General features: G+C 35.6%; 4 protein-coding genes across 4 annotated transcripts; 3 read left to right on the top strand and 1 right to left on the bottom strand.

The window, feature by feature from the left end:
* The first annotated feature begins 335 nt into the window (after positions 1-335).
* On the top strand, positions 336-2718 carry RABA3 (RAB GTPase homolog A3). The gene is made up of 2 exons (XM_018114448.2): positions 336-898; positions 2125-2718. The coding sequence occupies exons 1-2, from the start codon at positions 645-647 to the stop codon at positions 2579-2581; spliced, it is 711 nt and encodes a 236-aa protein (XP_017969937.2). The 5' UTR covers positions 336-644; the 3' UTR covers positions 2582-2718.
* A 2879-nt stretch (positions 2719-5597) lies between these two features.
* LOC18613928 (P-loop containing nucleoside triphosphate hydrolases superfamily protein) lies at positions 5598-7752 on the bottom strand. The gene has a single exon (XM_007051412.3). It carries the CDS (start codon positions 7287-7289, stop codon positions 5850-5852), a length of 1440 nt encoding a protein of 479 aa, XP_007051474.3. The 5' UTR covers positions 7290-7752; the 3' UTR covers positions 5598-5849.
* Positions 7753-12230: 4478 nt separating this feature from the next.
* Positions 12231-14556, top strand: LOC18613927 (plant/protein). Its single transcript, XM_007051411.3, has 4 exons — positions 12231-12555; positions 12652-12912; positions 13904-14063; positions 14204-14556. Exons 1-4 carry the CDS (start codon positions 12340-12342, stop codon positions 14380-14382), a joined length of 816 nt encoding a protein of 271 aa, XP_007051473.3. The 5' UTR covers positions 12231-12339; the 3' UTR covers positions 14383-14556.
* A 1816-nt stretch (positions 14557-16372) lies between these two features.
* Positions 16373-18171, top strand: LOC18613926 (serine/arginine repetitive matrix protein). Its single transcript, XM_018114406.2, has one exon. The coding sequence runs from the start codon at positions 16565-16567 to the stop codon at positions 17903-17905; it is 1341 nt and encodes a 446-aa protein (XP_017969895.2). The 5' UTR covers positions 16373-16564; the 3' UTR covers positions 17906-18171.
* The last annotated feature ends 4199 nt before the right edge of the window (positions 18172-22370 follow it).

Below are 22370 nucleotides of genomic sequence, written 5' to 3'. Positions count from 1 at the left end.
TCAATTATAAGGATTTAAGGAACAAAACAACACCTTTTGCTTTTTTTTAATTACCTTTGCAAAAGCACTTGTAACTATCATTAGAACAGCTTCGTCCGGAGATTATGCCAGGAATTGTGAGATTATTGTTCTGTGTATGTGGCACCAAGTTTCAGTCTGACAGATCCCAATCCGCCACCGCATTAGGCAAAAGAAAGGTTATAGTATTATGCCCTTCTTCTTCTGCTTAGTGGTTAGCTTTTGGCCTCCATCATTTTCTATTAAATAAATTAATGAAAACAGCATTGGTACACCCACGATAAAGCATTAATAGAGAGACAAGGACATGACTAATTGCCATGACTCTCTCTTTTACATCAGTGACTGGTGACTAGAACCCTTGAACCCCAGTCTTGTCCGCTCCCATCTCTTCTTTTCTTTTTTTGTTCACATTTTTAATATATTTTCGCTTTTTCTTTACTTACTCCCACTTACCCCCAACTCTAGAGGCCAAAAACAATACCAACGTTTAAACTTCATATTTAATTTTAGAAGTAGTAGTAGTACTTGTTTTTGCAGCACTGCAAAAAGGAGCAAAGAAAAGGGTGCGTGGGTGCTATTCTTTTTCTTGGCTTTAGTGGTTGTTTGCTTCTAAGCCAGTGAAAATGAACGAAGAGATGAATGGTGTTGACGTCAAGAATCACCAAGAAAATGTTCCAGAGAAAATAGATTACGTGTTTAAAGTGGTGGTGATCGGCGACTCAGCTGTTGGCAAGACTCAGATACTCTCCAGGTTTACAAAAAATGAGTTCTGCTTCGATTCCAAGTCCACCATTGGTGTAGAGTTCCAGACCAGGACTGTTCCCATTAAGCACAAAGTCATAAAGGCCCAGATCTGGGACACTGCTGGCCAAGAAAGGTTAGCTTCTCTTTCCTTTTCCCCTCTAGGCTCCCTGTTTGGAGATTAATGATGCTGTCTCAAGTCTTGGTTTTTTTTTTTTTTTTGTCCTTTGCCTGGACTGTAAGTCTGTAACTGAGATTTCTTTAACTTCATTATCCAGAGCTGATAATGCAAATTAATCCATCTAGTTGTTTGGTCAAATGGTGTTTCAAATCCTCAAATCTTAAATTGTGGTCCAGAATTTAGATTGCTGAAATCCCACTAGTTTAATCATGAATGTATATAATGGCAGCAGCATTATCGGAATTTTGAATAAAAATGGTGCTTCACCCAAGCTGACAGCTAGTTAAGCAGAACACCATCAGCATTTCATGTATTTTGATTTAAATTCTAGTTGTTCAAAACTTCACCCAAAAAGGAATCTAATTTTGGTGGAGATTTGGTTAATATCCAGGTTAAAACATTTTATATTTTTTGTCATGAAGAAGACGAAGACTGAAAGTGTACTTGTATCATTGAGTGCAACTTAAAGCCTATTTATATTTTAGGTGAAAGATTCTGTCATACTTTCGAATTACTGACTTAGATTTTCACATTAATTTAACGATTACTATAACTTTGACCTAATCTTATCCTATTTTTGAGTTTAATCTTTACTATAAATCCTATTTAATCTAAAATGATTAATAAAGTGGATTAAATTCACTTGAGTCTTTTCTATGTTTGGATTTACATGATTTCGGTGCTTTGGCCCCACAATTTGGCCATACCAGTAGGAATTTTGGACTGCTTAATCCCCACTTTTGACCAAGATAAAAGAAAAAGTTGTAAAGTATTCAACAAATATTTTATTTCAGAATCCAAAACTAGCTGGAATCCTCTATAATAATTCTTTCCTCAATTAATCAAGAATTTTCTCTCCTTTCTTTAAAAAAATTAAAAGTAAAAAGAGAAAGGTTAGAAGGATTAATTGTTTAATCAATTGTCTTATCTTTTCTCAATATATTAAAATTATCATATTAACTATTAACTGTTATATTTTAAAACAAAAAAATTATTGTCAATAGCATCTTAATTAATATTAATAATATCTTTAAAAAACATTAGCAAACCCGAAAATAAATATAGATAAAATTATTGCAAATTATGCTCATATTACTATATTTATGAGTAGTAGGACAAGCCATGATAAAATAGTACAGTAACTCAATGTTTGAATAATTTGGGCAATTTGATGTCTGTAGGTACAGAGCAGTTACAAGCGCATATTATAGAGGTGCCTTGGGGGCAATGCTAGTGTATGACATCACCAAGCGACAGAGCTTTGATCACGTGGCGAGATGGGTCGAGGAGCTACGCGCCCACGCCGACAATTCCATCGTCATCATGCTGATTGGAAACAAGGCTGATCTAGTGGACCTCAGGGCGGTTCCAAAAGAAGACGCTGTCGAGTTCGCAGAGTATCAGGGCCTGTTTTTCGCCGAGACGTCTGCTCTCAGCGGTGACAACGTGGAAAAAGCATTTTTCAAGCTGCTAGAAGAAATTTATGGTGTGATTTGTAAAAAATCTTTGGGATGTGGAAATGGGAAATCCAACGGTGGTGATCGTGCCACTGCGTTAAAAGGATCAAAGATTGAGCTGATTGCTGGTTCTGATTTAGAAATAAGTGAGATGAAGAAATTATCATCATGCTCTTGTTAATTTTTTATTTACATTCTCAAAGGAAGAGAATGTTTGGTTTCTTTTTCCCTTCTTGTTTTGTGTTATTTTTGTTCTTGGGTTGTGCATTATAATTTTTATATTAAATTATATCATATGATGTATTTATTATAAGAAAAGCATGCATCTCAATTGTTAGAAATATATCACCTTTTCCCTACTTGTATTGTCTTGTTAAATTTCAGAAGTAATGGTATTAATTACATGATTTTAACATTTTAAAGATAAGTGAAATTTCGTGTGTTTTATCCTTCTAATTACATACCAAAGTCAGCATTGAATTAAATTTTATATTAAGCTAATACATATAGTTATTAATCTTTATATTTATATATATAGTGAAATATAGTCCTATTATTTTTTTAAAATTATTAACTGTAGACGTATAAGATATTGGTATGTAACAAAATTTTAATATATATATATATATATAGTCCTATTATTTTTTTAAAATTATTAACTGTAGACGTATAAGATATTGGTATGTAACAAAATTTTAATATATATATATATATATATAGGTAGTTCTAATTTGGATTTTGTAATGGACAGATTGGGCCTGGTTTTGTTATCGGCTTAACTTACTTTTGCACAAACGGTTCAAACTTGGCCCAAGCCCAAAGTGCAAGTGGGATTTTGGATTTTACATCCTTGGAATCATGCAAATTGCTTTACTTTTGAATTAGGGATTATGGACAGCTAGGAAGGCCAACAAGATGTGGAAAGTTTTGCTTTAATGTGCTCGTCAACAAAGAATAATATTTTCTTTCTTAAAAGGTATATCTAGCTGCCTATTATTCTAAAGAAAGGTTTGAAATGCTAATAAATATTCTCTTTGGGGGTAAAAGTCTACACAAGATCAAATATTTTAACTTATATTTAGTAAAATTTTAATAGTTACCTAAATTCTCTTTTTACAACTTCTACTTGATATGCTTCCTAATCTAGGACGACAGCTAGGAACTTTTTGCTGGTTCTTCCCGAAAGGCTGAAACCCAACCAATTTGAGTACTTGGGATGAGTTTGGTTAACAATTTAATAGTTTTGTAAATCAAATAAATTTTTTTATCTTTTTTTAATGTATTTAATGACAATTTTAAAATTTTACATGAAGTATAACTAAAAGATAATTATAAAAATAATCATACATATATATATATATATTAAATTTTATAATTATAATAATAAAAAATAAATTTTTAAAAGTGACGCCGTCACTACTTGTCACTTCCTTTATTCTACCACTAAGACAAGTGTTAACATTATGAAAAACTAGAAACAGGAGAAAATATGTGCAAAACAATTTGGCTTATTCATCTAGCATACTTTTCGGGCAACAATATGCCTAAAACTTTTTATTGCACAAGCCTCCAAAGAATCAAACAGCAGATACATTTCTAGTTAAGTTTGTTGGTCTGCCTTGTCTTTATTCTTTTAGCACTTGAAAATAATAACACACATAAAACCATAATAAGGTTGCTACTTAGGTATCAGTAGCGACTAAACCAAAAATATAAGGGAGAAATAAGCCTAAACTTCTTGCAAAATACCACACGCATGTGACCTATATAAGTTATTTGGCCTAGCCGGGCTATGGCATTTATTTGATATCGTGTGGTTAGTACTCAATGTGGTCACGCTCTTTATTGAGGCAACTAATCACGGAACCCAGCAGCGCCGCGGTGTAGTAGGTCTGGACTAGGGCGGCAAAGCAATTACTAGGCAGTTTGGTGCTGCCTCCAGACTCCAACTGTATATAGCAACTAGCAATCCGCATTGAAAGCTGGCCTGAATTAAATAGAGCCCTTATGATTGTCCCTTCCAATAGAAAAGCAAGAGTGACGTACTCCTGAGGAAATACTGTAAACTTTAGCCATGGGATGGGATCAGCAAATCAATAGGACAACATAAGAACAAAAGGGGGGGGGGGGGGGGGGGGGGTGGGGAACGGCATTAAACATGGAGTCCTTAGAACTCGAGTCCCAATCCAAAAACATTGAATTAATTTTTATATTATGGATGAGGAAATGGTCAAGAACAAAGACCTGGGATGTTAGGCCACGGAATCATTGCATTTGGCATTCAATTCTATCGGTATTATTCTAGGAAAATCATACATTGCGAGTTCGATTGATAATTTGGTGCCTCCAAGTGGAAATGCAAGGTGGAATTTGATGTATTGAATCGGAATAAATATTTATCAGGGATTCTCGAAATTGCTTTACAAATTATTTTTTCACATTTGCATTGCATCAAATGGAGACCCTTGACAGATGATTAATACCTAAAAATTGCAGAATCTAATCACCATCAAACAGCCCGACGCGTTGTTTTATTCGGGCAAGTGGGAATCTAAGGACTTTTTCTCATCTTAACAATGTGCTTTAAGCACTGAATGATAGACTTGAAGAAGGAAAATTTTACATTTTGGAATTTGGGCCAAACCCTTTTACAATTACAACAAAAATTGCACATAATTAGGGGTTGTAATTGCGTAATTTGAATTGGAAAAATGTTGCCGGCGATATGAATTTATTCATTGTGGTGATTCCGGTGACTAAACTCCAAGGACTAGAGACAAACTGAGCCCAACGGAATAGAGGGTCAATCACATCATGGCCAATGATGAGTGAAGCGGAGCAAGAAATGGTTGGCCATTCCGTCATAATTTCTACAGCAGCAAAACAAGGACGTTGCGCTAAAAACAGGGAAATTTGAGAAAAAAAAAACATACAATACAGCCCAATTTAAGTGGTCTGTAGCTCTGGTCAACTTGCAAAGGGCTGTCCTGTCGTGGATTTCTCTTTTCAGATCCACCATGCCCCCCATCTCAGACCAAATCTTTTGCACCAATTTCCGCACTGTTCTCTCACTCTCAACTCAGTGTACGTTCAAAAGAAAAAACAAATGAACACTTAAACAGGCAAATATATTTACGCCCCCAGATGATTGGAAAGTGATAACCTGTTTCCAAATTCCAAAGAAATTAGGCCCAAAGTTGCTTGGAAGTGAGATTGAATGCATTTCCTTTCAAAGTACAAAAATATCATCAATCTAATGCTATTATGTACATGTTTGGAGGCAATTAAAAAAGCTACTATAAAAGTAACAAAATGGGGTAAGAGAATATACTCCTACAACATTTATCAGAATCAAATTCTAATTCTGCTATTAAGAGTAAAAAAATCTAGCTGAAAATTCACCAATACTACAAGCTAAGCTTCCGGTCCAGTGTGATCAGAGTTCATCATCAGCCCTCGTTTTGCCCGCTACTAAGATCGAACGACTGAGATTTCCTACTACTTTTTACCCTCAACAAACCGTACCATTTCTTAAACTCCCTAACTGCATGGGCACCACCTTCCTTACAAAAAACCCCGCTCGGTTCACCAATTTCCTCAACCGATTTCCTCGACCCATTCTCACCCAACCGCCGTCCGATGTTCAAAGCTCCCCTCCCATCACCGTCCGTTTGCAAAGCGTTGATAACCGACTTCAAAGCCCGGCTCGGCGAATTCCGGTTCGCGATCATTAACTCCCCAATCTCAGCCGGGCTTAAACTTGCCCCGTTTTGGAAAATCTCCTCTACCTGCGGGAACAGCTTATGATCCTTGAGCCCCAGGTAACTATTGGCCAGCGTTTTGAAAGCCGTAAAATCACATAAAGGAAAATGTATATGAACATCAATTCTTCCCGGTCTAAGAATCGCCGGGTCAACGTTATCTTTGCCGTTCATTGTGAAGACCATGACTCTTTCTTCGCCGCAGCTGGAGCTTAAAATCCCATCCATAAAATTTAAAATTCCTGATAAACTCACGGCCGTTGATCTCTCGGCCAAATACCGGTCCAGATCCTCGATGACAATCACGGACTTGGTCGTGCTTTGTAACAAGAGGAATTTAAGGTCGGAATCATCCGAAACTTTGGACAAGTCAATGTCGTAAACATCGTAACACAAGAAATTAGCCATAGCCGCGACAAAGCTTGATTTTCCGGTACCTGAAGGGCCGTAGAGGAGATAGCTCCGTTTCCAAACACGACCCAGCCTATGATAATACTGTTTGGCTTTGAGAAAAGAGTCGAGATCAGATTTGACTTTGTTTTTAAGGTCAGATTCCATAGCTATTGTTTCAAACGTTGAAGGATGCGTGAAAGGAACAGATCTCCACCGTCCGTTCTGATCATCGTGATGATGACGGACGTTCATGTAAAGCTTCAAGTCTCGTTTTTTCTCATCAAGTTCATCGAAAACCGTGTGGATATGTTGGAGATAAGGCCGGAGAACTCTTCGTTTATCGGCTTTTCGAATCTTCAACACCAAAGTTTTGTCTTCGTTAATCCAAAAAATCTTGGCACCCAAAAAATCATCCTCGATTACCTGGTTGCGGTCGAGACGGAGGACGATTTCATTAGGCTTTTTACCGGTGAAGAGATTGGTGAAATCCGAATCTTCAATGGAAGTGAGAGAATTTAGATAAACCAAAACTTTGTGATAAAGTTGGTTCCTTTGCATGCTTTCGTTGAATTCTGAGACTTTGAAGAATTGGTAGACATGGAAGCAATCTTGGATGAAACACCACTTTTTCTTAACAATATAAATCAGCCCGGTCTTGATCAAAACAACCCGGAAAAGAAACAGGGAAATGAAAGCTATCAACAAGAGAAAAAATGGGTTATACAGAATCGTCATGGTTTTCCAGAATCGAGATGGAGAAACCTAATGGAGGAAGGATATTAAGGGGAAATTTTCCTTCTTCCGGGAAAGAAAAACATGTTTACCAGGAAAAGGAAAGAAGTGAAAACACGAATTTAAGAAGATTGAAAGAGAGGGGCTGTTTTTAAAGAACCGCAAAGGAAAACAATAAAAAGATAATAAATAAAAATTTTGGCGAGATACGGCCGCTTCCCGGCAACCTTAGATAGGTCAACACTCAAAATCGAAGCAATTAGAGAGAGATGGAGTTTTATGAATAAAAAAAAAAGGAATATGCTACGTTTTTAATATATTTTGTAGGAGGTTCGGATGGGGGAAGGGATTTGGTTGAGGGGCAGGATAATGAATTGAGGAATTTCTTCTTTTTGTATCTGCGTCTTGAACTCTGGTTCAAGCCTACTTGTCAGGGACAACCAAAATAATATGAATTTATTTGCTTACGTTCCTATTAAGGAGTTCCAGTGAAACTACTTGCCTTCTCCCCACACGTCTGGGCCAAGCAAATATATTATTATTATTATTATTATTGAGTTTTGTTTTCGTGGCCTTTGGTCTGCCAAAAAGCAAAATATAATTGACCCGTGTGTGACATATAGATTTAATGATGCAATTCGTTTTCATTAAGAGGTAATGTGGTTTCATCCTTAGTTGCTTCTATGAAATTGATATCTATTTTATTTTGATGTTTTTCAAAATGTGAATACCAAAATCATTTAAAATACAAAAACTTACTTGATTCACATGTTTTCACAATAAAAATAATATTTGATCCAATTAATTTTGCGTTTTTCAATACATTATGATCCTCCTCTTTTTAATGGATAAGAATTTTAATGTTTTTATATAAACAAATAAAAAAAGCTATGACTTTTCCTTTATATAGCGAATCTTTAAACTTTATCTATTATAAGATTTAAAGTTTATAAAAGGTTGTATTCCTAAACCCATATTTAATATTGGAGTATTAACTTATTTTATTAGATCATGTTATAGATAACAATATTATCATTTTATCAAGATCAAATAAATTTAACCCGTTCTTAATAAAAAATAAATTAAATAATATAAATGCATACTTTATTATTTGAGAAAATGTAGCATGTTTTTCAAAAAAAAATATCTTATGACATTCATTCTTTATATATATATAAGTGATTTTGCACAAGATAAAAAATAGCTTTGCAAATCCATTCTTTATTTTAGGATTCTTATATAAAACTTCTAAAATAAAACTTCTAAAATAAAACTTCAATTTCAAATTAACATATCTTCATGTTAATTGTTTGTAGCTACATACGCTAAAACCAATGAGATCTGCGTAATTAATTAGTATTACCATTTAAGGTACATTACATGTTACTTACCTTAGTTTACAATATCTTGCCTGCACCCATTCAATGGAAACACCCTTTTGATCAAAGTGTTTTCAAGAGTTAATCTATTTTAAACAAAAGAAAGAAATCACATTCAACCTAATCCAAGTATTTATGGCCACATGACTGCAAGGGTGCTTTAAAAGGCTAAAATGTATTTTAATACCCTAACTTACTTGGATTGCATCAAAATTTTAATTTATTCATTTGTTTAACAAACGGGACTCACGTGTCTTTCCTCTCATCCCAAAATACTAGATTAGTCCAATAACTATTAAATCAATTAAGCAAACTAACTTACGAAAACTAATTTATGTAATTTGCTGGGGATTCGAATATTCTCTATAATATTTCTTTACAATTCTCAGAAGACAAGAAAATTAATCTTCTTTTGATTAAAATTTCTCCATGTGGATGGGGGCACAGAGTAATTAGCTTACTCAACTGCTTAATTTGACTGATTATCACCTTTACCGACTAAATCTTTTACAAAAAGCACAGCTTCAACTGGGAACAAACGGGCATCAAACTACAGCAATACGCAAAATTTGTCAAAGTCGAAAAGGCAAAGTGGCCAACTCTTTAATATATTTTTCAAAAGGTTATTACGTTGGACATGATCAGACTTTATTTCTCCTTTTGCATGGTCATACTTGTCACTACCTTTTTTCTTACGCGGAGTGAGAATGATTGCAATTTTTGTTCCTGTTTCCTTTTCTTAATTCTTAATAAATAAAATTTGATTATTTCAAAGGCACTTTTACAAAGAGATTAACTTTGTGGGTAGCATGATTAAATCTAAAAGGTTAAGAAATAACTGATAAGCATTGTTTCTTTTTTCTTTTTTAATTTTATCCAAGGCTTAAATTTGAAACTTTCCTTTATGTCCCCACGAAATTCCCACGGCATTGCTCGATGGAATTTTTGAAAAATGAATATATTCTCCATCAAATTGTGAAGTGTCAACCTCAATTTTAAATTTGCAAGCTCGAATTTTCTACTTTGATTGGTCGTTGTTTTTAGGACTTGGTTGTGCTTGTTGTTGGGGCAATTACGGACAGCATTTTTATGCGTGACGCCTATAGGGCCCTATTACACATATTACCTAAAAATTAATTAATCTTGATAAAGAGGAAAATGATTGATAAATCACAGCCAGAAGAATTAAAGGAAAAAAGTTTCAAAATTTTCATTCTATAAATTCATATATATATATATGTATATTCTTTTCTATGATTGAAATCTAAAATCTAGGTATAAGTTTTAAACTCTAAAAATTAGTTTAGTACCTTGGGGATCTCCGTATATATTACAATTTAAATTTACTTAATTGATATGAATGGAAAAATAATTAGAGCTTATATTTGATGAATAAAATGATTCCATATATGCATATGATATTAAACTTTTCTTGAAAGCAAAACTGATGTCTCGCTCTTCTCAACCAATATAAGAAGTACTGTCAAAATCGGTAGCCAAAAAAAATCCAAGTTGTGCTAGACAAGTAGCTAGGTTTACCAGTTTTGTATAAGCTGATATGCCATCACTTGCTAAAACCATCTGAACAGTTATATCTGACGCTTAACAACTGGACTGCTAGCTAGGCTTCCAACTTTGTTTTCAAAGATCGACCATGGAGAAACAGTGCATGCGACGATTCAAGAGTATCCCAAATAATCTCTGGACTGAAATCTTGGCTGCATGTGACGTGAAATCGAGCAGTTCTTTTCCAACCCCAGTCTCCATCCATAGGCTGCTTGGCATTTTCACGGCCCTGCTCATCTCCATTTCATGCAGTCCACTCATGGTTTTTTGGGTTAGCAGAGCCAGCTAAATTATTTAAGAATTTTTTTTCATCCTTTTCTTTTTTTTTTTTTTGCCAATTTTGTTTTTGCAAAGCATGATTGTTCCTGGTACATGATTTTCCCTTTTGTGTTGGGATAATTGTGATTATGAACGAAACATCCAGACTAGAGGATATAATTGAAGAGATTCTAATGCTGAAAGTGAAATATGACAAGAAGGGGACTGTCGGATTTGCAATGGTTGTGGCTACAAGTAACCTAATATATCATCATCGACCAATTAGGTAGAGACAAAGAAATCAGCCCGGCGCCCTCATCAACACATGATATGATCGGTAACCATTCTGCGATGTGGCCAAATTTTGTATACTTGCCAAACAAGACACCAAATAGCGTAAATAATTAAGAGAGGCTAGCTAATTATGTTAAAATTGGTGCAATTTGTTGGAAATTGTGTGCGTGATTTGATTGTGCAGAATAATTAAGAAATGAATGATGGATTATTAGTAATACTAATTTTGATCAGTGCTGTTATGTGTTTTGTGTAAATCGACCAATTCTTTACCTGCCACTGCTGCAAGCGAGTCGTTCCCCTAGCCTACTTTATTTGATTCGCCATTCGCTCTTTGCGAATTTAATTAGTAGGAGAAAGAAAGCATGGAAAATGACCTTGAGCATGCCTTTGACTGTTTGGTGCGTTTAGCCGACTGAACCTACCGGTTTCTTTGGCAGCCTGGTTAGGCAGGCCTATTGCCTAATATTTTTGAATAATTGTGGACTCCAAATGCACGGTGCAAAGAGCACATTCTATATTGAGTTTCTACCTATAATTGCACTTAATTAATAGCTTCAAATCTAAAAATGAAGAATGGCGGCTGCTGCTAAAACATAGTCTTGCTGTTCAGTTGTTATCTAGATTGCCGATTCAACGAAATGGTGGGGGATCAGATCATTGGCAGCTAGCACAGCCGTCACTCGAGAGGAATATAAAATAGTTGGCTAATACCAACCTAACAGGCTTTTCGGCCTGGTTTGACAAAGCAAATCCGCAACCCCTAGTCTTAGTGTTAAGTGTACACATACATGATGGGCTCAATGATATTGTAAAACCCAGAGATGAGCGTTGATGGGTTTGTGAATTTGATGCTGCAACTTGCAACCTCGTACCGGCCCAATCTTTGTTTTAGTTGCCCACATATCCCTGATTGCATGCATAGGTTTTCGGCTCATAATTAGCTAAATTTGGAAGAAAGTCTCCAACATCTTGTGTGGAATTTCAAATTGCCCAAAAGTGTCACAATGTGGTAGAGGAATTAGAAAATTCGAGTTTAGCGGCATTGGGTAAATTTTCTCTACAGACCCCTGGGAACAGATTTGATTCTTTGGCTTTATCTTACAAAGAAGTAAGCAAGATTTAAAAAGAAAATGCTGGACATGGAAAACACTAGTAACACGAATGTCATGTCCTGGTAGAATTTTCGAGCACTATTATTCATCATGAACCAATGATTGAGTTATTCCGATATGACTTGATTCCACGCTGCGAAACCATGGTGGGAGCTTCTAGCGATTCGCCAAACAATGTCTGACATCCACACACGTTTGTCAAGTGAAGTGCAGCCCAACTGGTAGAGGGTTCTGCTGTTGTTGCTTGAGAGTGATCCAGGTCAGGTCTCGGGCCTAAAAAGGTTAATAGCGGGGTCCATGTTACAGGCAAAAGCAAAGCAGAGCAAGCCACATGACATCACTGCCAAACACACCCTGCAATCTCTGTTCCTTATCTTTTCCTAGACCCGTTTCGTTATCCCCTTTTCTCTGTCTCTGCCCCTCCCTAAAGACAGAGAGCGCATGGCAGCCACACTCAGCTTACTGAAACTCCCCTTTCTACCACAAAAGCCACACTATCCTCAACCCAAACTACCACTTCTTTCAAACCCCACAAAGAAAATTATCTCCAATGAGTCAATTAACCCTCCAAAACTCTTCACAGAAACCATCGATAGCCTAAAATCAGCTTCTCTTCCCCTCACAACGCTTGCATTGCCCTTCTTCTTGGACACAAAGGTAAGAACGATACTCCTCCACTTTCGTTATTTTTCATTTTCGATTTTGGAGTAGATTTGTTCACTTTTTTAATGTGGTTTTCTAACGAACGAACAGGATGCTCTTGCTGTTGATGGAGAGTTTGGGATTTTGGAGGGAAGAAGTTTTGCACTTTTACATCCCATTGTCATGGGTGGTTTGTTCTTTTACACTTTGTGGGCTGGGTACTTGGGTTGGCAATGGAGGCGAGTCAGGACCATCCAGAATGAGATTAATGAGCTCAAGAAACAAGTGAAGCCCACTCCAGTTACCCCAGAAGGGAAACCTGTGGAAGCAGCTCCATCTCCCGTGGAACTCAAGATTCAGCAACTCACTGAGGTTTGCTTGATTACAACAACAATATTTATATATAGTTGCAAATTTGCAAATCCCAGTTTCAGCATTAAGTCAAGATTTCATATTCTAGTTCCGTCAATGAATTAACAGAAGTGCTGTGTGATAATATAATGATATCTCCTTTGCAATTGACAAAGTGAGATTGTTAAGCATCCAACATAAAAGGCTAAAATTGTCGTGCCCAACCTGAATATAAGGTCACGACATCCTCTGAACTTTACTGATACGAGATAACCCCCCTTAACAGAAATATCAGAATTCTCTTGGTGATATGTAGGATAATGGATCATAGCTAGCTACAACGTATATGTGAATACTAGCTGATTACTGCAAGTTGTAGCAAGTTGAAATTCGTACTATACTAAGTGGTTTCTGTTCAACGTCCTGAAAACTATCTGGTCATTTGTAATTTTGTTTTTGGAAAATTAGTGGACTTCATTATCAGAAAACAAGGAAGAGGTTCCCTGGAATACAAAGTCATGTTGTCATCCTGCCAAAAGAAAGCCAGCTTACAAAGAACTCCAAAAAAAAAACCCCTATCATCTATATACAAAACTCAAACAAAATCAGAAACTGCAAGTAGCCACAAAAAGTTATAAACAAAGCCTCCCCCTTCAGAGATCATTCCTGATAGGAAAAACAGCAAGCTTGCAATCTGATCAATAACTCAGAGTTCCATAGCACAGACCTTGTCTCATAAACCAAAACATCTCAGCCAAATAAACGTCAACAAGCAACAGAGAGAAACAATCAAACCTGAAGCTTGAGTTCTCGACGCAGCCGTTCAAAAGAAGAAAGGTATTTCCGGCCTCTTCACACCTTAAAGACTTACTCAAAGACATTCAACAAATCCTCCTGTAGTCTGACCCGTTCTTTCACAAGACTATCTGCGAATTGATTCTTTTCTCCGAATATATGGTTGACTTCCCACCCTTTAATGTTCCTTTATTGGTCATTTGTAATTTAACTTCAGGAGAGGAAGGAGTTGCTGAAAGGGTCTTACAGGGATAGGCACTACAATGCAGGATCGATACTGCTAGGATTTGGGGTTCTTGAGGCTGTCAGTGGAGGTGTCAACACATGGTTTAGAACAGGAAAGCTCTTCCCAGGCCCCCATTTGTTTGCTGGAACAGGTACCTTTTTAAATTCTGAGTTCTCTTTTCACAAACTATATGATGACAAATAGGAATGCAAGATTTATGTAGCTGACCCCAAATAGTTTCCAGTGAGTAGCATATGACTCCACCTTGTTGGCTTGGTGTTTGTTTTACAGCCATTACAGTGCTATGGGCTGCAGCTGCAGCGCTAGTGCCATCAATGCAGAAAGGGAGTGAGACTGCAAGGAGCCTTCACATTGCATTGAATGCAGTAAATGTTACACTTTTTATTTGGCAAATTCCCACAGGTATAGAGATAGTTTTCAAAGTTTTTGAATTCACTAAATGGCCTTGAAGTACAGACCTTGCAATAATGACCACTCTTGCCTGCTCTGTTTATTCTATAAGCTTAGGACTTTCTTATCATTAACAACTTCAGTTTTCTTCTCTGGTCCTGTCTTTCTCCCCGTTTTAATACCAGCAAATAACTTGACAATTAAGTATATAATGAAGTACATCGGTGCAATTATGATTCGTGTGTTTGGATCTGTAACTATTCTCAGCCACTTGTCATTTATATTCAGCTTGGAATTTCAAGGAATTAATACCAGTATGCTTATTCGTTACTTTGATCCCTTTTAGGCACATGATCACATGCTCAAATGCATTGAGAAATAGCACGAGTCCATTGAGAATTCATAATAGGTTTAGTTTCATCTCGGGAATCTATAAATCAACCAACTCTATAGCCCACGCTGTTTTCCATTGCAGGCCCTAATAGAAATAGGAGAGGGGGTTGGCAGTTAAACCTACAAAGTATATGGCTATATGCATTTTTCAGAGGGGATATATGGGTTTTGACATTATTATTGTCATTATTTGTAGTAATATTAGTGCCACTGCTACAGAACCATTGCTACTTTAATCTACCTTTTGGTAAGATATCATAAATATTAATGAATTCATTATTTAAAGATGAGAAAGACTCAAACATTGTAAAGCTTGTAGTGTTTCATGTGGAAGTACTGATTCCTACAAAAATAAAAGTTTATTGAATGAAACATTTGTAACAAAAGATGGTATGGCCTCATCAGATTATGAGAACTATATTTAATTATTGGATTCTACTTTAAGTTTGGCTTAGTAAATACTACATTTCATCTTTGACAGCTGATTAATTAAAAAAACAAAAGTAAAAGAACACTGATATTCCAAGGTCCCACCTTAAGAATTCGTTTCTTCTCTTTGGCAACAATGGATGGAGACAAGGGTTGATGTTACAGTCGGAATCAGACAGCTAAATTACTGCAATTGTCAAATGTTCTTGGTTGCTCAAGTCAAAGTTACTAGAAAGACTAATAGTCTTCGTTAACATAATAACATTAAAACAACCCCATCCGTACGTGAAAGACATTGAAGGATCCTAAAAAGAAAAAGTTCAGAAAGAGAGTTAAAGTAGTAGTAGTAGTAGAAGAAGATAGCATCAAAATCTGTTCTCGCCAATCTGAGCACGCAAAGTCAAAAGGAAGAAACAGACAGCAACGGCTTTAATTTTCTCCAGTCATTGCAAGAATCTTGGTTACAGTTAGTTGTGTGAAATCTAAGCCGGATGTAAAGAATCGTTGAAGAAGTTTTTGTGCAGTGAACTGTTAGCAACATGCGTGAGTGCGGCCGTAAAAAGCACAGGCTGAATATGCGACCCAGCTCATTCATGGAAAGGGAACGGCTGTTAGTGATTGTGGGAGAAAGAGAGCAGCCATTAAACTCAACACGACTTGCTATACAAATCAGTCAAGCTATCTTAATTTTGTGATGGAAGAAGATTTCAATGTTAAGAAGCACTTTTTCCTTTAAAAATGTTGTTGCTACAGATTAATAATATTTCATGAATTCCACAATCCTTATTCAAGAATATTTTTCATTTCTGCAAAGAATGGAATTAAGATTGCCGTGTTGGATGAGCAATTGAACATAGTCCAATCCGATCCGCGGCCATGTATTCCAAAATTACAAGGACAAGTTATTTTGTTTTCTTTCTAGGCTCTGGTTAAATGCAAGTTGGAAATGTGAATTGTGTGTTAAAAATTAAACTGATGGACGAAACAACTAAACAAGACGTCGGTAGAGGATTCTGCAGGAGCTGAACTTTTCAATTCAATGAATCCCCGGTCACTCAACTAAATTCTGTCGAAACTTGGCTTAAGAAAAAAAAAAGAAAAATCTTGTGAATTACTTTATTTGATACCTATCGTAAGATGTTAAACTTTTGGCAGCTGTATGTGTTGTTGAAATTAAATTCGATGCTTTTCTTATTCCAGCCCCTCTCTCTTTCCTTCTATGTGGATCATAGCTTGAAGCAGTTTCCTCACATGAACTTTTCTTTTTGGTTTTTCTCTCGATTCCTGTTTGTACTTGAACCTGGATTACTATATAAACACTTCCTGGCCGTCATTTGTGCCTGTGTCCATTCTTTTACCATTTCCAGTTGATTGAGTTATTAGCCCTTTGATCTAAATCTTTCAGAACCTCTCCACATTATGTCGAGCCAAGCTGCCCCAGCTCGTCCCTGGTTTCGTTTAGCATCCATAGCAAGGCCAACCCCACCCCAAGCCCCTCCTCCACCCACTGAACCCGCTCCAGGCCCGCCACGACCAGCCGCTGTTCGACCAACATTTAGGCCGGTAGCTCAGCCTCAAGGAACTGCCGCTGCTGCACCACCTGTGGGTGGGGTTTCTTCGGTTCCACCTTCCCCTGTTGCTGTTGGCAGAGCTTCTCAGCCGTCTTCCCCTGCTGATAGAAAACCAACAACTTCCACTTCTTCAGTTCCTAGTTCCCCAGTGAGGACCGTGCCAACTGTAACTGCAACTGCGGCGGGGCCAACTATTTCTCCACCGAAATCAGCGACAATTGCGTCAGTGCCATCTTCTCCAGCCAAGCCGGTCGCGACTACTGCTTCTGTGCCAACTTCTCCAGCCAAGCCGGTCGTGACTATTGCTTCTGTGCCAACTTCTCCAGCCAAGCCGGTCGTGACTATTGCTTCTGTGCCAAGTTCTCCAGCCAAGACAGCCCCAACTACATCATCAGTGACAAGTTCTCCAACCCAAAAACCTGCCTCCTCTATTGCCACCGCGACTCGTGTGCCTAGCCCTCCAGCATCAACAACAGCAGTCAAACGTGCCACACAATCTCCGATTCAATCACCAAAGATCAAACCACCAACTGCTCCGCCACCTTCTCCTTTGATTCTCCCGCCTTCCCAGTTGAAAGCTCGAGATGAGCTTGAACCCAAGATCCCAGTTGAGGTAGAGCAAAAGACTGTGCTCGTTCAAACGAGAATTGACAAGCCCAAACCGGAAAGGGTCGTAACTGCTCAAAAGGATCTCGGTGACACTTACAAGCCTAGCATTCTGCTGCATGGAATGAAAGAACCGTCCAAGAATGGGGAGACAAAGGAGAAAGGTCATGACAAGAAGTTTTCTTCAGATTCTGAGGATTCCAGCATGAGGGTCATAACAATTGCTGGTGAAAACAAAGGTGCTTTCATGGAGTTAATCCAATCACCCCATAAAAATGGCTTTCAGGGCAATCATCGTGAACAAAAGAGGACCAATTTATCTAGAACTATCAGCGACGGCAGTGACTACCAAAGCTACAGCAGCAGCGAGGAAGGTGTTCGCAAGGTGAAGGACAAGAGCAACATATCAAGGACAATGCCTATGAATGCATTCATGAACAGCAATGTGCAAGGCGTTAATAACTCAATTGTCTACAACTCTTCATGCACTCACCATGACCCTGGTGTGCACCTTTCTCTCCTCAGAAAACCATCCGGTGGCGGATTTCAAGTCAAGGAACGCACCAATGGCTACAACAGCTAGAGAAAGAAGAAACCAAAGCATCGCAAGGGTTTTACTTTCGTTTGATGAATTAATTTAGGCTACAGTACTTATGTTTTTAAGAATAAATCTATGAGTTATTTGAGTGATGGCTGAAGGGCACATGTATTCGGATTCGTCGGTTCCACTTCTTCTGTGGTGCGACGGTCCTTGTCCCATGCCGTGGCCCTGGCCTTTGGTATTGAGAATTATATATGCTAAACGTTGAGTGTAATAAAAAGTGGAGCATAAAACCATTGTGTTTGCAATTTCATCACTAATTGGCCTATATATCCTTCGACATTTTTTGACGACTGCCAATATTCCAGTGGGACACGCTGTTAAACCCAACTTGTTCTGCTTTAGCATATTACAATGTGGAAAATTTCTTCTGAAATTCCCATTGGAAAACTGTACATTCAAGAGGATGACAAAGACATTTAAGCTTTTTATACTACCCTATGCTTTTGCGAAGGGGATCTACAGGACAATGAAACTTGCTCAGAAAGACAACAGGAAGGTGTAAAACACTTGGCATCACCCATTTGAATAAGTTCCAGCAATGCTTCAGCTTTTTTGCGGCTTGTAGGTACTTGTTTGGTTTAATTTATTTATTTTTTAAAAACAGATGTTGAGTCAAAAAGTATTTAGTAATTTTTTTTAAAAAAAATAGTTTTTTTTAAAGAATAAGAACCTATTTAGCTTATTTTTTTTTAATTTAAAAGATATTATAAAGTTCTTATAAAAAAAAATAATTTTTAGAATTAAGTTAAAGCTATTTATTAAATTGTTTAACAAAATAAATTATATAAGCTTTAATTTCGATTAAAATCATCATAAAAGATATTCATGCATCTTTAATCACCTAATAAGCTATAACATAACGCTTTAAGTTTATATATAATTTTAAATATTTAAATCAAATAAATTAATAAAGAAACGGATCAACTCTCAAATTTATATAATAGCAATACTATCAGATTTTTGTTGATCTAGCAAGCAATCAGATAATGATGCTTCAATTCTAAAAAAAAAAAGAAAAAAGAGGATACGATATATTTAACATTAAAATCTTTTTTTGTGGAAAAGAGAGAAAACTTTTAAATAGTATCTAAATGCAGTTATGAATTTTGGATTTTTTTTCCTCTTAATCTTTATAAGAAAAAAAATTTTAGATTTTGATATTCTGTTGTTAGGTTTTTTATTTTTTTTAATGGTTTTTGTAGAGAGAAGTAGAGAATAAGGAGATTACGGTTTACCTTGATTGAAAGAGGAATATTTTCTGAAAAATTGATGTGTTTTTTAAAAAAGAAAAGATAAAGTTCTTTTTTGGAGCTTTTTTATAAGTTTTTTTTTTTATTTTGTACTTTAAAAAATTTACTTTTTTTTAAGAGTTTTTTAAAAATCATGTTTGACTTGACTTTTACTTTTAAGAGGTAGATAAGCTGAAAAAAAAATTAGACCAAATAAGCACTAAATTTTTTTGTTTTTTTAAAAAGAGCTTAAACAAGAGTTTGCTTTTTTTTTTTTTTTCTAAAAAAACATGTGTAAGCTTTTTAAGAGAGTTATTTTTTTTAAAAAAAATCCTCTCTCTAAAAATTCCCTCTCCCTCTCTCTTTATCAATCTCCCTTTTCTCTCCTCCTTTTTGTAAATAATCCTTTTAAGATTTTTTTTTTGTTCTTATAAAAATAAAGAGAAAAAAAAACCCAAAATTCAAAATTGCAATAAGGAATTATTATTCTTTTTCTTTCTATTTTGTTTTTCAATTTTTTTCTATTGTTCTTTTTTATTACTTTGAAAATTCTCTTTATTGTTTGATATGATAATTATATAATGTTTATTTGTTTTTTAACTTCTTTTTGTTATATATAATATTTGTTGATTATGATTGAAATAATTAGTCAAATATATCAATGGTTGTTGAGATAAATTATATGAAAATTGAAAATTCAATATTTGTACTCGTTTGTGGTAACTCATTTTTAAAAAATTGTTTCTTTTAGATACAATAATAGGTTGCACTATAAAAAAACTTAAATAGACTTTAATTCCTTTGACAACAGGAATTGCAGAATTTTTGAATTTCTTAACAATGAATTCCACATTTGAGTTATCAGTACGCAACAGATTATGCGGCATTTCTTGATAAAATAAATAATCCATTAAAAAATAAAAATATATAAAAGTTAAAACTTTTTTATTCATGAAGGGGACTTTGTTGGTTAAGATATCAAAACCTTGATAGATTTGCATGAAACGAGCGTTGATGATTTCAATAGAAAAATGGGTTGTGAAATCAATGGCTAAACGTGATTTTTCTGACCTACTTGGATCCATTATTAGTGCTACCTTAAGTTCTCTTCTTTGTATGTAATATCAATTTTATTCAATTTTAAATGCCATAAATTTCAAATCAATTTTTAAAAAATAACAACAAATATTTTTTTATATTCTTTTTTTATCTTTCAGCAATTCATAATAATATTATAGAGAAAATTATATTTTTTTCACATTCATTTTTTTATTTGATTCAAATTTTTTCTTGATTTATTAAATACTCTTTATAGTAATTTTAATCAAAAATAAAGTTTATATAAATTGTTTTACCTAACAGCCTTTTTTATAAAAAAAAATTATAAAAAATAAATTTATCAAATAATTTTAATTTAATTTTAAAAATTATTATTTTTTATAAAAATTTTACGATAACTTTTAAGTTCAAAAAAATGGAATCAAACATGCTCTTAATCCTTTTTGACCTTTGCCCTCCCTTGTTCCAATTGGATAAGACGGATTTTGTGTGCATCCGAATATTTCCAAGTCTCTACTACCGATAGTAAATGATTTATATATGATTGGGTGATAACACAGGAGGAGTAAATATAGTTTATTATATTCCACAACGTATGGCTTAGACGAGGAGAGGCAGTCTTTATTCTTAGTCCAAATTTAAAAGTAGGTTTTGTCTCCGACCATCTGAGATTTGTCGTACCGCTAATATTTTGATGTCTCTTTATCTTTCAGCCTGCAGGGAAAGGGAACGAATCAATAAAGTGTAGAATTGCATCTTTGCTAGTGTCTGACAAAATTTTTAAGCATCTATTACAATGTGCTGAGTATTGGCCATATCAAAGGGATGGGATGGAGAACATTAGTAACAGAGAATTATTCCAAGCATTGCAATTCGAGGAACAATCACTTTACATATAATAGATTTCTTTTGGTCATTGTGTCAGTCAATAGAAGAAAATTGACACATTAGATCAAGGAAGTCAAAGCATCCTTGTCAATACTGGAATTTGCCATCAATCTTTTCCCGACTCTGTTTGTTTGACAGACAAATTGAGGCAAAGAAAGTTGAAGGAAAAAAGCATAAATGCGATGGGTCTTAATCTTTCGGCCCAAGGACTTGTATAACCAATTTTAGAAATAGTTTTCCACTTTTGGTTTGGAAACTTCTTTGGGCCTAGCATCTGCCGCTTGAAAATCCATTCAAACACTTCTTCTAACTAAGAGTTATAGATTTGGCATGAGCTGTCCAGGTTGAGCCCAAAAATCTTGATTCAAGTTTGGGTTCTGCTTGCTCTTCTTTATAAGCTGATTATAGAAATCATTTTTCTCTCCATAATCTTTCTCTACGCTTTTGTTCATCAGAATTATTTATCAACTTTCCCAATGTTGCTATGTTTGTAAATTCACTTGTATGAATTTATTCAACAATTATTTATTACATCAGACAATACAAATAATTAAGACGGACACATTGAGGTGTAACAAATTGAAAATGCAACTCAAGGTAAGGAAAACAAGATATTTTTCAAGAAAAAGAATACTAGTATGAATTTGGTAGCTAGAACTGTTTAAAATATGATGCTACAGACATGATTTGGGTTGGACATATGCAAGTGTGTGTATATATATAGATATATGAATTAGTAGAGAATCAACAGTAATTGCTCTATTTCCTCCCTAATTTGTTTGTGATACATCAATGGAATGAAATTCTGTGGATCTCAAGGTTCAACGAACCATTTGGAGCTGGAGAGAGGGTGCACTGTGAAGAAGGGACGTAACAAATAGTAGTTCGTGAACCAATCAGTCCACGTGTTCAATGAATGAAAAAAAATGAAATTGAGAATCGACCCAGTACTATACATAGGCTCCCTGAGACTGGAGTGGGTTCACCAGGAAGAACTGAAACAGAAATAGTTCGTGAAACCAACCAACTCACGTGTCAAAAACAAAAGAATTGACCCAATAGTATACATGCTCTACCCTTTATTTGTATTTTTGTGAGATCATCCTATTTTCTTATTCTTGCCTGATAGCAGAGTTAAATCCATCAGTTGCCCATGTTGGAATGGTTTTCATGGCTTAGGAAGGGCTACTGCCCCAAACCAGAACAGTGAAAAACTCCCCCACAATGTTCCCCCCCTCCCCTTTATTTAAACTTTGTGCTTAAATTTT

Source organism: Theobroma cacao, chromosome 1 (genome assembly GCF_053813885.1).
Source record: "Theobroma cacao isolate CCN51 chromosome 1, ASM5381388v1, whole genome shotgun sequence".
NCBI lineage: Eukaryota > Viridiplantae > Streptophyta > Magnoliopsida > Malvales > Malvaceae > Theobroma > Theobroma cacao.
Note: the sequence above shows the minus strand (reverse complement) of the source record. Positions and strands in the feature narration are given on the sequence as shown.